At 33.3% G+C, this 17631-nt stretch overlaps 1 protein-coding gene across 3 annotated transcripts in view; it reads left to right on the forward strand.

Annotated features, from left to right (window-relative positions):
- LOC108771790 (neo-calmodulin) overlaps positions 1-17187 on the forward strand; it is a 35676-nt gene extending 18489 nt beyond the window's left edge. For 2 of the 3 annotated variants that reach the window (XM_018537152.1, XM_018537153.1), the window contains 6 exons: positions 2897-3139; positions 7700-7733; positions 10083-10184; positions 10288-10423; positions 11130-11278; positions 16430-17187. In XM_018537152.1, coding sequence (XP_018392654.1) covers positions 2897-3139; positions 7700-7733; positions 10083-10184; positions 10288-10423; positions 11130-11278; positions 16430-16461 — 696 coding nt within the window. In that variant the 3' untranslated portion in view covers positions 16462-17187. Of the gene's footprint in view, positions 1-2896; positions 3140-6019; positions 7240-7699; positions 7734-10082; positions 10185-10287; positions 10424-11129; positions 11279-16429 lie in introns of those variants that run through there. The other variant, XM_018537154.1, reaches the window with a different exon arrangement.
- The last annotated feature ends 444 nt before the right edge of the window (positions 17188-17631 follow it).

A 17631-nucleotide genomic window follows, 5' to 3' on the forward strand; every position in this document is an offset into this window, starting at 1 on the left:
AAATTATGTCTAAGCAATTATCAGCTAATTCAGTTTAGCTGAATTCTTATTTGCTGATGAAAATTGCTAATATAACAAGTTTCCTTCATTGCGGTACAACAAAAGTATGGGCCATCTTAGCTAGCATGTTTTGTTAAAAATTTGATGTATTGGATTGGTTTATCGTAGCAAATTATTTTTGCTATATTATAATAAATATTATTATATATAATTGCTAATTTTAGTTGCAGTTGTCCAACTTTGCTACTTTACATAGAAAATTGATTACAGCTTTAGATTTGTTGATTAGCGAAGTCTTAGTTGTTTCAATAAATCTTTTTTCCGCGTATACAATTTAAAACATATTTTTGAAGCTTTTTCACGGGTATTATTTATCTTTAAAGATACCAGGAAGAAGGTTTGCAGGTTATCATGTTTTTATCCATTGCTAATGCCATTGCTAACGACTATTAGTCATATCTTTGTATTAAAACATACAATGATGTAACTTCTATAATAGCCTATACTTTTACTGGAAGATGTTAGAAAGAAGCTTTATTATAAAATTTCTCGAGGTATTACAGTTGTTACTAATTTGTCTGCTTATATTGACAGTTATAAAAATGTCCATGCATACTTGGCAATTTTAGAAGCCATGACTAATGAACATAACGATTAAAGTAAAACATTCCCAACATATATCTTGACTTTTAACAAATTCTAGAAACGACCCAGTAATTTCGTTTCGCCAGAACGGGAACTCATAAGACATACCGGAGTCGTGCAGGGTCGTGCATTGATACTTCGAAATCTGACCGAGTTGCAGTTAAATTTTCCGAAATGTGCGCTTGCGCCTTGGTAAAGATGGGCGGAAAGACAAGAAAGGCGTTACAATGAAAATTACAACGTACAAAGCCAGCTCTGTACACGCGAGTTTCACAATATCACCTAGCGCAATTACATTAACAATTCCCTCGATACATATGCGGATCCCTTGACGACTGCGTGCGGGGATAAACATGTAGATGTCATATCAAATAATGCACTTCCGTACTTGTTTTAATAGACTTTTGATACACAACCGCGCGATCGATCCATTTCGTCGCATGCGCAACGAACGATCACACTCGACGTATGCCCCGGTCCGATCGATGCGCCGACTATTTTCCATGTTTTCGTACGAATCTCTCGCGACAACCGCGACCCTGGTTATTACGGGTTGTTACCGCGCGGAGTGAGAGAACGAAGGAAAGCTCGCTGTAGCGCAATATTCTGTGCTCTATGTTAGCACGTGTTGGGAAGTTTACTGAAGAATGTAACATACGGTAATTGCTGTAATATTTTGTAATATATTATAATACATTGATAGAATATATATATATATATATATAGATAAATTGACTTTTTTTTTTAACGAGAAGTAATTAAAAGTGTGAGGTAAAATTTGTTTATACGAATGCGTTTGGAGAGAATATTTCGGCGGTATTTCGAAGAAAATATGACTTTGAGGAGATTGAAAAGTTAAAATAAACTCAAGTATAAAGAAAGTTAAATATAAACCTTATCTTGGCTCGGGACTTTACTTATTAACAAGATGCAGAATCTCGCTCGAAAGGTCAATTAAGATGATCTTAATAAAATTATGAAGAACTTTGCACAAATTATCTCGTATTATTGGGATGTAACATTTCGCACGTAATTTATTTTATTTTATTTTTAAAGACCTTCAGTCCGCTTTCTCAGGAATATACATTGCTTCATAATCGCTACATTAGTACATTAGATCACTGTTTCATTCATAAGGAATGCTATTATTAGTCGTATATTCGATTCATTGTGATATTATGTAGTTATTTACACTACAGTTTATAGTTATATTATTATAGAATATTTAGAATAGTCACGTAAATCTAGAATTAATTTACGATCCAGAAGATGCTTTTTTCTAGTAGACATTTCCACTTTGATAATAAATTTAGTATTTAAATCAATACTTACGCTGTGATATTCCAGCAATATTTAATATTTAAAATAAAAGAGCATGTGAATTTATGTTCTCTAATGTGTTGAAAATATTTGAAATTAGAAGCTGTCTGTGGATAATATCGGCAAATGACTGTAAGTACCGAGGACTGCCTTAATAGAACACGAAAGTAGAAATTCCGCAGCATCGTCATACGCTTGAAAAATCTTGAATTACGTATTTTCGCAACTCGTGTACATAAGATGTAGACTCTGTCAAGATCATATTAGACAGTGAGTTCTATAATTATCTTGTCGGCATTATAGCCCACGCGAAGCATCCGGTCTTTCGTTCAATTAATTATTAATTAAAAAGACTATTTCTAGGTTATCTAAAGAGTTGTAACGATTCGATCCCGATTTAAACGAATTCTTTTGTCTCGAGTTATTGACAAAAAAGTCAACGTACTCCTCTTGTTTCATAGATTTGTTATTTTATATATTCGCAGAATTTATTCTTACTTTTTGGACAACACGTATGTAAATTTTTATCCATGCACAAAACATATGAATGGGCTAATGTATAATTCTCGTAAAAATATTGAATCGTTTTTGACACATAGTCATAGCGACACAGATCGTTACCTGAATTGGTAAACTGAAATGGTATAATCATAATAAACATAATATTAAATTCATATTGGGATCATATTATCTTGGTAATTTGATTATGATATTTTAGGGAGAAATATTAAAAAATGTAAAAATTATGTGCGCGAAATAACTACACAAATATACAATTAAATTATTAAAATTATTCTAAAAAAAAAAGAAACCTGACATATATTTGTTATACATACATATATACTTCGTCCTACATTTGTCGTACTTGATTATCTCTAATAAATTTCGTTGTACTTAACACCTAAAGGAGATTTTGTCTCTTGAACTACAGGCACGCAACAAACCAGCGGATGGCGTGGGTCATGTAAACCAAAAAGGTGCTTCCGGTCAGAAAGCGCCAGTAGCTGGTCAGAAGGTTGCGCCGGGTGCTAAGGGCGCGGCGAAATCGTCCCAGAAGCCGTCAGCCCAGAAAGGCCAAGTGAAAGTAACACCCAAGGCGGCCTCCGTAAAGACCGGCAAAAACAAGAAGAAGGGACAACGACAACAATATGATCTCATTGTTACTATTAATCTGGTGAGTGCTAATATCATCACTGTCACATCATTTAAGGTCAAAATATTTCGTCTAGAATCACTTTGTGAGTAAATTTTTTTATATTCCTTAATCTTCATTTTATTGCAAAGAGATTAGTAGGTTTATAATATTCTCAATGTGCCATAAATATTTTCATAAATTGTTCCTTTGCTTCAAAAGTGACATAACTTAAAAAATTAAGTTTCTTAGAAAAAAGAAAAAAACTATTTTTCAAATTGACAAAAGGTTGATTAATCAAATACTATAACAATTAAATGTTATTTTTGTTTCACAATCACATTTTCAGTTGTAACGACTTTGACGATTTTTTTTATGTAATTAAGTTATACATTTTTGACTGATTAACTGGGTAACGTTTTTTTTTTTAAATCATTCTTTTTTAGGTTAATTTTTTATGAAATTAAGCTATAGTTCACACTTGATGATTAAGAAGATAATGTTTACTTAATTCATTCATATAACTCAAAAACACATTTTTTAATTTATGTCATCTTCAAAGTAAGAAAGAGAAAATATAAGAGATTATTTCGCAAAATTCTTATTTTAATGACAGATTTGAATTCTACCTTATGTAAAATATTAATATTTTTTGAAGTTAGAGTAAAACGAAGTAATTTTAGATTAATAGAAATTTTTTAATTGGATAAGATTGAGATCGCATATATATTGTATTCAATTAAACACATAAAACATATATTACTGATACAATAATATATGTTTTGTATATTTGATTGAATACACACAACACACTATTCAATTTTAATCTTTCATACAATATGAAAATTTTTGTTAACCTGTCCACAAATTACTATACCTCGTTTTATCCTACAAGTCATAAGAAATAAAGAATTTTTTTGTAAACTGAACTTGAATAAGGGATCTTAAAGTCGTCTATTTTGCCGATTAAACGCAATAATTTTCATAAAGGATTATTGCATATATTATGTTTGAAACTTCTAGAATTAAAGTACACGCATATGTCATATTATACCTAATACTAGTCTGTATATAACGTGGAATTTATGCCTAGATAATTTTGAAATTAAACAATTAATATAAAGAGATAAGGGCAATGAGCCAATAATATCGTTAAATCCTTTTAAATTAATCTAATATATATTGCGAAGAATATCACGTAATTATGGCGTTTCGTCCTAACTTCCACTACTGGACTCATCAGTAAGGCATTGTAGTGGAAGCCTACCTTAGACGCCTGTTTTGAAATTAAAATTTTTTTATACTTATACGATCGAATTACATTTAGACATCTAATTCGATATGATGAATCTTTACGAAAACTTGGCGTATGTGTGGATGCAATGTTGATGTATATATAATATATTAGTACGTAGTGATGTGTCGATTGTCGATACACGTAAATCAAACGTTATATAAATCCTATATCGATAAAACAACGATTCGGGCTTCACTTTAGTTTAGAATTCCTTTAATAACAAAAATCTCGTTTTTGTTCTAAAATATATTATTATACCTTTCTACAGAATTTTAGTATTTAGCTTAATTATTTATTAGTATCACTCAATTTATTCATGCTTAACCACGCAACCACTTTTCTTAAAAACTGCCTTTCATTAATAGAAATTGAGCTAAAATGAAGTTTAACATTTTTTTAAAACATCTTGTAAAAGTTATTCAAAAAACTTTACAAGTATGCGAGTAGTTGATTTTGATCAGTTATTTTCAGTCTGCCGTAAAATCATTAGCGATATTCACAGATGATTTACGTGAGTAGATTATCTATAAATTATTTCTGTTCATAGAAATGAGAGCGAAATTATCGGTGACGAATCGAATCGCATCGTGAGCTGCCTTTGTCAACTTAGCGTGCGCTTCGCGTAATGCGTGTACATTGGCAATAAATACGGCACGATCTGACCCAGTTGTATACGCGATGAGCGATCGATAAGTTGCTCATGTTCAGCTAATGTGTAACGCGTATGTGTTGTCAAGATATGCCGAAGGAAAATAGTCGTTTTGTCATTATTGGCATAATTAGCGATAGCTCCTCGATCGCGTTATTCTATTTTGGGATTGCACTTCCAGATGTGACTGTTCATAATTTCAAATAGATCCGTTATTTGATCTTCATGCAAATTGCGTGTGTATGATGTACGCAGTTCTAGCATTTTACTATTTTGCACTTATTGTAAACTATTGTTATTACGACAATCTGTTGTAAGCCAGCCTTTATACGTTTCATATCATTTCTGTGTCATGTACGTATAGAGGTATTTATTCATTGAGAATTTTAACATTATCTTTCATACTTTTATCAGTTTATCACGTATGACTTAATTATTATTTTATATTATATTAAATATGACCTTTCAAAAAGTAAAATTTAATTTTTGTACAAGAGATTTAAATTATATTTGGAAAATTGTTTCCATTTTATTGATATATTTTTCCACAAAAACATTCAAAGTGATGTCAAGCGAATTATCAAGATAATTAAATTTATAATATCTCTCTTCAAGCAGAGTTGTACTATTGAATATTTTTTCTTGCTGATATTGTATTTTAATATTAACATGATAACTTTATATTAATATTAACATTAATACATATTATTAAAATATTATTGACTTTCTACAACAAACTTATCTAAGCTGAAGTTTTAAACTGTAAGAAATTGACCAATCACAGTCAAATAGAAGAAGAATAATCAACTATGATTGGTTAATTTTTCTTATATGGTTTAAGACTCAAGGCAATTAAATAATGGATTTATTATACATAGAAAGCCCATTACGCTAGATCTATTATGTTCGAATGTCTACATATAGAGAAACGCCAGAAATAGAAATACATGAATCTTTCGAAAAGCAAGAAGCAATAAGTATTGACATTTAAAAACGAAGATATTGTGATTAAAAACAGTATGATATAAATTACATTGCCGATAATTTATTCTCGTACTCGTTAATGCGCAAAGTTATGACGAGTAAAATATCTGTCCATGCAACGCGAGAAGCGGGGAAGTCACCTAAGCGTCTAATCGTAGAGGGGACCTGGTAGTTAAAAACAGACTAAGGTTGCCGAAGTCTCAAACGCGCTCTTTGTCATCGTGCGGACACTATCGCTCAATCGCGCTCGACATCCGAGCGTTCGGAAGCCGCGCCGCGACAGCAAGCGTGTCCTTCCTTCTCGAGGCGTACGCGAAAAGTATGCGTGCGTACGACCGCGAAAGTTGAAGTTGCCGAAAAGCGAAGTGAAACGGACAGGATAAACGAATCGCGGCACGTTCCTCGATTTCATCCGGTCGAATCGCGAGGCGCGCGAACTTCGTATTCCAAGCGCGCGTATATTTCTCTATACGCCACACGTGCGTCGCGTCGGCTATTTTTACTCAATCGCAAGCTATCATATCCTCGAATAGTGTCGCCCGTGTGATTACCACGGAATACCGTGCCCGATCAGATGCGATCGTCGATGTTTCATTTTATCGGGAAAAACGACGAGATCCGTTGGCCTTAGGACCAGTTCAAACATCGTCTTCTCAATTTTATTCATCTAAATAGAAAAAAAAAAAAAAAAAAAAAAAGGGGGAGCATGATCTTTCGGATATGTCGCACCTCTCTTTCTCAGCAATAGCAATGGCCTTGAGGAAGCTTTTGATCGATAAATATTAGATTCATTCGGTTCTCTCTCTTTCTCTCTTTGAGTACAGCTTTTGATGAATCCGCGAACATACATCGACTTCGATTCCGGAAGTTTGTCATAAAGGTGCGGTTTACGTCTCTCCTTTTTTCTTCTTTTTACGCATTGACGGGCCGGACGTCGCATATGACGCGCTTTTGTAATGGGAGGGAAATGTCGGTCTCGATGGAGACTCGACGGTAATTGGGACGAGACACAGACGCTAGACACAGCCACGGAATTCGCAGTTAACGTATAATCTTGCATAATCTCATCATCGGGTCACTTCCAACACACATTCCCGGCACGATCGGCGTAACATTTGAATCATGGCGGAAACAGAAAAGAGATACACGCACGCATATGGACAGCTGCGCAGATTAACGAGCACGATAGACGGTCAAATTAGACAGTTGAGCGTAAGTAAGAGTATAGATTTCTTTGAACGGCGGAAACTTAAACCGTGTGCGTGAAGTGTTGAAATTAAGAAAGAAATTTTTGTTAAAAATACAACTCGTGTGAATATTATTGATACGTATATTCGAATAGAGCCATTCGCTGGGAGACTCGCTATCACGTTGCGACACGTTATTATTAATAATTCATTATACGACCTCCCTTCGTGTCGGAGTTTCTAGCGTTTGGCATCTCGCCAAAATTTCTTCAATATCTTCTCTGTATCGTACGAGAACAGATCATAGAAGAGTAATAGTTGAAGTAAGATCATTCGCCTATAATTAAGGGGCAACATCTTATAGATGTCACTGTATGCATGTGTATAATAGAAATTTAATTTATAGAAATTTAATTCATAGATGAAACAAGATTGCATTATGCGTTGTACGAAATGATAGATGTTCGTCCTTTTCTCTGTTTCAGTCCGAATATGGACTCACAGAAGATCAGGTAGCAGGTGAGTTATTTAATGATTCAATATTATAATTATAAAATAGGTAAAACAATTAGTAAATCAATAATAAATTATGTAGAATTAGTATTGTAGAATTACAATTTTATAATATTTCTGAAATTCGTGATATCAGTTTAATATTTTGTATTATAAAATATATAAACAGTTTTTTTTTAATAATTAATATTTATTCTTTGCGCAAATTCATGTTGTCTTATACATTTTGTGTATGTAAGAATGACATTTTGAACGCGTCGTCAGATACATGAAAGACATAAAAGTGATTGTTATATGTGCAAGTGTGTGCCAGTTGGCAGCAGTTTTTCCTGTTTACCTAATATCTTGATGCTGAATCAGTTATAATGAGAGTTAGAAATAATTTAAAAGGGACAGAACACATAGTAAATTCAAACGATACCGATAATGAAATAGTTTACTAGATAATCTAAACGAATAAACTCCCTCAACATAAATAATTGATGTATAGTTTATGACACGCAGATGGGCCGTCAGGGTCATTATCTCTAATAACATCATCGTTGACACGCAATAATATTGATTATATAATATTTAATTCACGATCTAACTTATTGCGATCTTTGCATTCTTCTACTTTTTCTCATTATAATCTTATTCTTTAGAATACTAGACAAAAGGGAGATAGAAAAATTGAGAGAAAACTTTCATAAATTAATTTATTCCTGGCCTATATATTAGTATATGTGTATAATATACATATATACATATATGTATATATAAAATTATTTATAATTAAAAAAGGTAAAGCATGTTGTACATATATATATGTATATATATGAATATAACGCACCTTTTTTAATTATTAAAATCCAGATATTAATTAACCCTCCATTGCTTTTGCTCGGCTAATAAATGTTGGTACTCTCGTATAAATGCCGCACTGTGCCTGTACATGTGTTACTGTTTAGTACACCGTGGCCATATAATTTTATCAGATCACGTGATTTTAATTTTTTCAGGTAATTGTAAGAATAAATTGAAGTCATTTTTACATTCTAAATCCTTTTATTATTTCATCTCCATTTTAACTGTATCGTTTTACATCTTTCTACAATAAATAAGAATTATAGTAGCATTTCTTTAATGAAAGTCCTTTACATAAAAAAATGTAGTTTTACTTTTTGGTGTTTTAGGTAACACATATAGGTATTGTATATTGATTACATATCACTCTACTTTTAAAATTGATACCTCAAAATAAAATTATTAAAAAATTTCTGTATTTTTTTTGTATAACTTTCTGTTTATAGCTGCTGCTTATTTAAAGCGTAACATATTCAAAACTGTAATATATTTTAAATAATATCAAAATGTAGATAATTCTATAGTATTACGTTGAATTTCATGTAATAAACATTTATTTATAGTCGAGTTAATATAAAACTTTACTTACTTTTGCGTCGACAATTTTGTAAGAAGAAAAGGATGAGATATCGATTGGTTCATTGATTTATTATATTAAATTTTGAGCTGCAACAGCTGCATTAGTTGATTCATATCTACATATTATTCTCGCCATGAACGTCGCGTTCAGATGTAATGCGCATTAACATCTTTAAAATTTTTAATGAAATTGAGAAAACGACTATATAAATATAATCTAAAGGTTGTAAAAAAAAGTTAGAAAATTTCTCAGAGTTAATATTTATGCGGATGTGGATCCGTGCAATTAAAAAATCAAATTTGAAATGAACATTCGCCTCATACAGAGCAGTAGAGGGTTAAGAAAATTTTTTGTATAAAAATCTGTATGTAAAACAAGTTATACCAATTTGTAAAAGCGTAATCGAAAAAAATCTCCTGTTTCTGGCTGTGCGATTTTGGAATTGTGTGTCAGATGATCTTATGATAAAGCATCAATCATAAATCAAATTGAGACCATATAATTGAAGAGATTTAGGATCAAAGTTTAAAGCGTCAATCCATATTTATACCTTGAAGCATGAATTTTTTTGTCAGTTCGATAATTTAAAACTTCGTATCTGAGCTGGCTGTTGACAACTAATTTAAAATCAAATTTTCAAAATTCAAAATGGCCGATTTAGTATAATAAACTATTTATTTAAAAAACATTTTAATTTCTATGACAAATATCTTATTATTAATAGAAATGATCAATATAATAATAAAAATAAAACTAATTATGTGCATGTGTAATGTATTTATTACATGTTCTTATCGAGTTTTGCAATTATGTAACATTTAATCAGTGCATAATAAGATGCCCGAGAAATCGTTTCAAACATATCAGATAATATTTGTCTTGAGTACGATAATTTAGTATGGTAACGACGAGAAACTCCGTTATTTCAGAATTCAAAGAGGCATTCATGCTCTTCGACAAGGACGAAGATGGCACGATTACGATGGCGGAATTAGGGGTTGTCATGCGGTCTCTCGGTCAAAGACCATCGGGTGAGTAATTTACTCTTCGCGGATCTCGAATGCATTCAGAATGAATCCGAGTAAATGTCCGGAACGGCGATGTATAAAGCAAACGATAATACATTTCTTTCAGAGACAGAATTGCGCGATATGGTGAATGAAGTGGATCAAGACGGAAACGGTACCATCGAGTTTAATGAATTCCTGCAGATGATGTCGAAGAAGATGAAGAGCGCCGACGGGGAAGACGAACTTCGCGAGGCGTTCCGGTAATAAGTTCTCTACTATACATAAGAACTCCAAGTACCTAATTGCTTCTGGGACAATTGCATTGAAAGAACGTCCCGAGGCAACTTTTGTTCACGGGCAGAATAGAGCTTTTAAGGGTCGACAGGAGAGACTATGGAGACGAATTTCTTTATACTGAAATTATGGCTAAAACGCTGTATGAAGTGTTTTAATTGCGATATTCGTAATCAAGAAAATCATCTGAAAGCTCGTACAAAGTGATTTTTTTTTAAAAAGACAATAAAATTTCATTCTGATATCTCACGCGACATGTAATACGGTGCAATTGGAGTGAACATAATTTTATATATTATAACTTTTTATAAACCAATTTGCAATACGCGCCTTCGTAAAAAAAATGGAGCTAAAAAGATCTCATGATGTAAAAATAATTCTAGGAGATAAAATGTCAGTATAAAGCACATATTCGCACCGCGAATAAGGAGCATATCATTTATTAATTGTTTTCAAGAACAAAATTGCAAAATTTGGCTCTTTGTAGTTTTGTAAAATATAAGCCAAACACGAATTTTATGACAAAATATTACTACAAGACAATATGATAGAGTCTGATAGATTGCAGATATGTAGTTGCACTGCATGAAGTGTAAATGAATTGGTTTGTCACTCCTATCGTTAAGATGTAGATAAGCCTGGCAATTTGGCACTTTGATCGTTTCCTTTTAGAGTGTTCGATAAGAACAACGATGGCTTAATATCCTCGAAGGAGCTGCGACATGTAATGACGAATCTCGGTGAAAAATTATCTGAAGAGGAAGTCGATGATATGATCAAGGAGGCGGATTTAGATGGCGATGGAATGGTCAACTACGAAGGTAACGCATTTTTCTGCCCATTTTTTAAAACGTAATTTGTATACATATGTATGTGTGTGTGTTTATAATTTATCCTAAGCAACTGTATTTCATATACACATTTCTATGACGCAGCTGCTAAAAAATATCAATATGACTGAATAGATATGCATACAGAGTATCCTAAAATTCACGTCTTTCAAAATAGTGTAGTAAGAAAGCTCTCGGAAAGTTAAGTAAAACAGTCAATGGCTACGTTCAGCAGAAAAAGCAGTTTTGCAACTATTGTAAAATTCTTTAATATGATTAGTCTTGCCCTTAGTTTCTCACTGGATCTAAATGTATAAACCAATCATATCCAAGAATTTTACGACAGTTTCATAGTTGCTTTTTCTGCTGAACGTAGCCATTGGTAAATTTTTGCTTGAAACTGTTATTTTTAAGAGAATGAGAGTTTAAATACTGGACAGTCACAAATCACGTTTATAGCTTGAAATAATAATTAGCGTAAATATACCGACAGTGACGGATTATATATGAGGTGCATGAGGCGCTTCAGGACCCGGTCGCTGCGAGGGGCCCGGCCCTGCGGTTCACGTACTCGTCGGTCGTAATGTAGGATTCATACAAATGCTCGACCTTCGACGTCGAACTTCGAACGGTAGTGCAGGGTAGAGAGTATAGTAAGAGAGTAATCAACTCATCACGCGATTCGAATCGCGCTGATTGGCTTGGGGCGCATGGCGCTCAGAAAAGGTTAGAATGACAGTGACACAAGCTGCGGCTTTTATCTTCTTGTCATTGTCGTTCTAACCTTTTCGAACCCATGCGCCCCGAGCCAATTAGAGCACGATTCAGATCACGTGATGAATTGGTGACTCTCTTATTATAGGCAGTCTAGTATAGTAAAGAAACAGGTGTCGCTAACGAAATCGACCCAAAATGTATAGATCAAATTTATTTATGTTAACAAATTTATTTTATTTTAACAAACACAAATAAATGTGTAAATGTTTATTTTTTGGTAACTTTTAATTTTTTTCAAGGGGTCCGAAAATTCTTAGCGCTTTAGGCCAAAAGTTCCTTAATCCGGCGCTGTATACTGAATAGGGGAGACAGCTCCGATGACCTTGATCTTGACATACAGGGTGAGGCATTTAAAATAGATCACCTGAAGTGACTATAGATCACCATAGATGAAAATCATATCAACTAGTCGCTTTTTCCGCTTTCATATAACGTTTTAATTTCGCAAGACACTTCGACCGATAGATAAATTCAAACTGATCAGTAAACGGATGATGCTATGTGCGATTCAATATTTATTATTTACATACCGTGATACACTTGAACGATTAGCGGTATACCAACAAGCAGAGAAGACACGAAATTATTCGAAGAGTGCTTTGAAACAATTTATTTTCTATTTAATTTTTTTTCATTACTGACCTTGCGTAACCTTGAATGATCTTCAATTATAGGTAACTGTATTTATCTTAAAATGCTCTATCAGAATGTAAATAAAAAAACATATCATTCCATTTAAAAATACAGATTTGACCTTTGCTTATCCTTTACGCCTCCACCTACAAAACATTAAAACAATTATTGACATCACATTATATGCACTTCAAAACCAAGCAGCAACTTTTGTTTGATACTTTTCCTTCTATTGTTAAAAACAAGCAAATTATTTAGGTGATCTATTTTAAATGCCTCACCCTGTATGTTATCAAAGTCACGACTCTGAGTAACCTCTAACAGGTTTTAGCTGTCGTTGATTATTTGTTAAAAACTTATTAACAAAAAGTTTAAGAAAATAATGTATCATTTCTGCTATAACAAGTGTTATAAACCAATGAATCTTGCTTTGTGTTGTAAAGTGTAATGCCTGAATGTAGTGGGTTCCGCCCCCTTTCCTACAGGAGAAGCTCCACTACCGAAAAAACTAACCTATCCCAACATAACCCAACCTATTTTTTACTTTTACATGGGAAGTTGTTAATTCACGAAGTAATGATCAATGGCCTAGTTTATGCCCTGACCTATACCCTGACCTTTATTCCACCTAAGGGAGGTCTCAAACGGACCTATAATATTTTTGGGCCTAATGTACGTCGCATTTAGTCTCGCATGAGTGCCATCTATAGTACACTTTACGCCTTTAGGCCGTATTTGCCTGCGTTTACATGCGTTAAAGCTAGTTAGGTCGTATGGCCTAAGAGAGGTCAGGGATTATTTTAAAAAAGATCCCTTACCTAAGTGAAGTTACAGCTATTTACACCGTCGTGACCTGTCGTGTTTAGGTTAGATTTAAAATATAGGTAGCGGTCTAAACGTAGGGTGTAAATTAGGCCAATATGGATTTACAACTTTTTATGCATAGCGAGAGTTACCTCACACCAAAAATGGATTAGGTTAGGTTAGATTGGTTTTTTTCATTCGAATATGGTTGTGTTCGAAACTTCTCTTATATACACAATAAAATAAAAATTCACTACTTTAAAATAAATTGTCTGCTTGAGAGGCGCGCCACTAGACAAGGAAGGAGGAGTACACCGCTTCTATCCTATTAGCACTGCTTTGAATACATATAAACACATTTAGGTATACATATACACTTATGCATATTTATGAATAGATTTACTTATTTAAGCTCTAGAGACATTCCATATAGTTAGTAGTTGATGGATTCTTATTAATACGTAAACATGCGCGGTTTCACTATCTGCGTGTGATTGATAATTACGAAAAGTTATTTTCTTACCTGTGCGAGAAAGATGTAATTAGACAAAATGTTGAGTGTCCGCGATGTATTAATCAATCTCGATGTACGTACGAATTAAAAATTATTATTTTACTACAGGGGATATTACTATAAAATTGTTTGTGAACGTAAAAGGAAAATATGAAATTTCAAGTTAAGCCCAGTTAATTCAATAACACATTCTCTCCCGTTTTCTTGGCTTAAACAAATCATATCGTTTCATTGCATATTTTTTAATGTTGCATTTATCGGGCAATAATTTTTGCAATACGACGAATTAGGAATTACAAATAAATTCTCATAGCGTTGTTGATTGGACCAATTTTGTCGTAAGATAATTAAAATAAAGTAATATATTTCTTTCATATTATTTACTACTTTTGCAGATTTTGATTACTAGCTCAATGGTTAGACCAAGATACAGCTTTAAGTGGTCCAGAAAAAATAGTAAATTAATGAGGCAAAAATTGGGAAACGAAAATATAATCGTGGTCGTATTATACAATGAGAGGACAACGGAAACTATGAATGTATCTAATAGTGGTCATATTTTCATGATTCTTGTGGAAGACCGTACGGAAAATACTTTAATAACAGAAATACATCACATATTACTAGAAACAATTAAATATATATAGTAATGGTTGGCGTGGATACGCTTTAATAAATCAACACAATGATAATCAATACGTGTGTAAATCATTCATAAAATTTTGTTGATCCTATAAGTGGATGCCACACTCAAAATATAGAACGAATATGGTATTGTTTGCGCAGTGCAATTCCTTACTGCGGATTTTCTGAAAAACATATAAACATTATCTCGCCGAATTTTTATTCAAAAGAATGTATCCTTTTGAAGAAAGAATCAAAGCATTCATATATATTTTTAATAATGTTCTTGAATAAATCTCTCATAGTAGAAATGAGATGTTACGTTTTTTAATTCTTTTCTTTGGTTAAAATCTGTTGAAGATCACTCAGGATATTATAATCTTAACAACATATATGTCAAAGTCAAGATCATCGAGGCTGGGTCCCTTATAATAGTGAACAATTATCGAATATTTTTGTTTTTAAAACAGTTTTAACAATGAATTTTTGTTTTTTATAACAGAACTTTTTTTATTAATGACTTATTAACTCGCGAAAAAAAAAATTTATATATTCTAAATAAAAGTCTTATAAGTTCTTTATAAAGATTCATCAAAATTCATATAAAGAATTTATAAAGTCTTTACCCTGATAGCAAAACCAACTACAAAACCGTAGCCATCTGCGTCCGCATTTGGCTATGGATTTGGCGACAACATTTGCTGACAGTGACATGTTTTGCAGCAGATTGGTTGCAAAAACCGAGCAGAGTTTGTTGACAATTTTTGATTGCAGAAAGGCAACAAATTGTAGACAGAGTCTGCGTATTACCAAATATTGTCAGCAGACCCTGTTCGGTTTTTGCTATCAATCTGCTGTCAGATCATGTCGGCAGACTCTGCTCGGTTTTTGTCACCAATCTGCTGCAAAACATAATAAATGTTGTCGCCAAATCCATAGCCAAATGCGGACGCAGATGGTTACGGTTTTGTAGTCAAGATCTGATCGAGTTTGCCGCCAATTTGCGCGCAAATTGGCATCATTTTGCTATCAGAGTAATAAACAATTGCCGCAGAGTAATAAACAGCAGACGTTGACATCATGTCAGCAGATTGGTAGCAAAAACCGAACAGAGTTTGCTGACAATACAGACTCTGTCTACAATTTGTTGCCAATTTGCAATCAAACATTGTCAGCAGGTCTGCTCCAAATCTGTTTCCGCAGGCTTTGCTATCAGGGTATATAACCTTATAAATAAATATATATTTTTAATATAGTTTATATTATAAACTTATTTAAGTTTAATAAGTCCTTATTAAATCTTATTAATGTCCAATTTATATATATTTAATTAAATCTTAATGAGTTTTAAATAAGTTGAATTAATATGTTTTAATATTGTCTTAACAAGTTTTAATAAGTTTTAATAAGGTCTTAATAAGTTGAATTAATAACTTAATATGGATCATTATATGGTCCAAATTAAATCTATATAAGGTTTTAATAAAACCACATTTATTGGAATTGTTAATAAGTATTATATTAAATTTTAATAAAATTTATATTTAATTATATTAAATCTATATATATATTTTTTTTTCACGGGAACGAATAACAAGCGACGGCTTAAACCTATTGGAGGTTATTCAGGATCATGATCTTGACAACATATGTCAAGGTTATCGCGGTTGTCTCCCCTATTCGACATATTTATCAGATATAATAATAATAATAAAGTAAACATTTGCATAATTGTTATCACAGATTATTAAATTATATGTTGAATTATGTGCTAATTACTCCTGTTTCAGAATTCGTGTCGATCCTGATGTCGAAAAATTAGTTCGCGGGAATCGAAAGAAGACATGTAGATTCGAAGATAACGAAGGATCCTCGACGGAGCAAAAAGAAATGGATCCGCCACTCAAGTTCCTCGACTTCGTAGGATTGTAGCGAGAAATCGTTTCATGCCCCATGAAACTATAATCGCAACCGTCGACGGAAAAAATCAAAAGCTCGACGATTGATCGACCGCGGCATGTACGAGACGTTGTGAGATCGAATTGCACCAACATACCAATTTTACTCTATAGCTTCGTGAGAACGACCGATGTGTCGAAGATTTCGCGCGTAAGTAGCGCAGGTAGAGGATTGAAGAGACATCGGAAGTCTTTGACTTCGAGCGGGATGCGCGAGTCTCGCCATGAATAGTAAAGCTACGGCCGGAAAATTGAGAGGAGAGACTTTCTTCCGCGAATTTTGCACATACGTACACGCATATTATATACACAGATACACCTCGCGCTCCTTCGGACTAATCTTAGACGAGTACTTGAGATTTTTAGATATAACGGAAACGTAACGTAATGTTAAAATAAAGAGAATATGTCCAAAACACACGACGGGGGAGGGAAGCGTGACCCGCCGCGCCGCCACCCGGAACAATCAACCGAGCTTTGTTTAGACTTTTACGTACCCTTGAACTTTATCTCCCCGCCTCCCCTGATAACTTTACGGAGCGGAGAATTTAGGAATTACCTAGCTTTCCATCGCCCCTTTTAAGCATCCTCACGAGAAAGTCCTGAAGTATATATCAGTACACGATATGTTTACGTGATATACTATATATACATATATACGTCATATATACATACATATTATATACATATGTTATTATATTATTACTATAACGATACGATATTCCTTTTGCGTCGCTTATTTCCTTGAAATGCGACGCCCACGAAAGGTACCGTACTTCGAATGTTTTTACCGCTTGTACTCTACAATTCAGAAACGCGCGCAAATCTAATGTAGGGACACACACGCGTCTCCCGTCCTTGTCGTTGCCCTCTCATTGCCATCACTTCCTTGATTGTTTAGCAGTTTTAAAGCGAGCACACCAATGACACGCTGAAGAGTGATTGATACTATCGCTTTCGCACGTAGCGTGAACTGATCGATAATTGCATGGTGTTGCGTTTCTATGTAATCTGTAATCGATCACCGTCGAGTG

This window comes from Cyphomyrmex costatus, unplaced genomic scaffold (assembly GCF_001594065.2).
Source record: "Cyphomyrmex costatus isolate MS0001 unplaced genomic scaffold, Ccosl1.0 scaffold165, whole genome shotgun sequence".
NCBI lineage: Eukaryota > Metazoa > Arthropoda > Insecta > Hymenoptera > Formicidae > Cyphomyrmex > Cyphomyrmex costatus.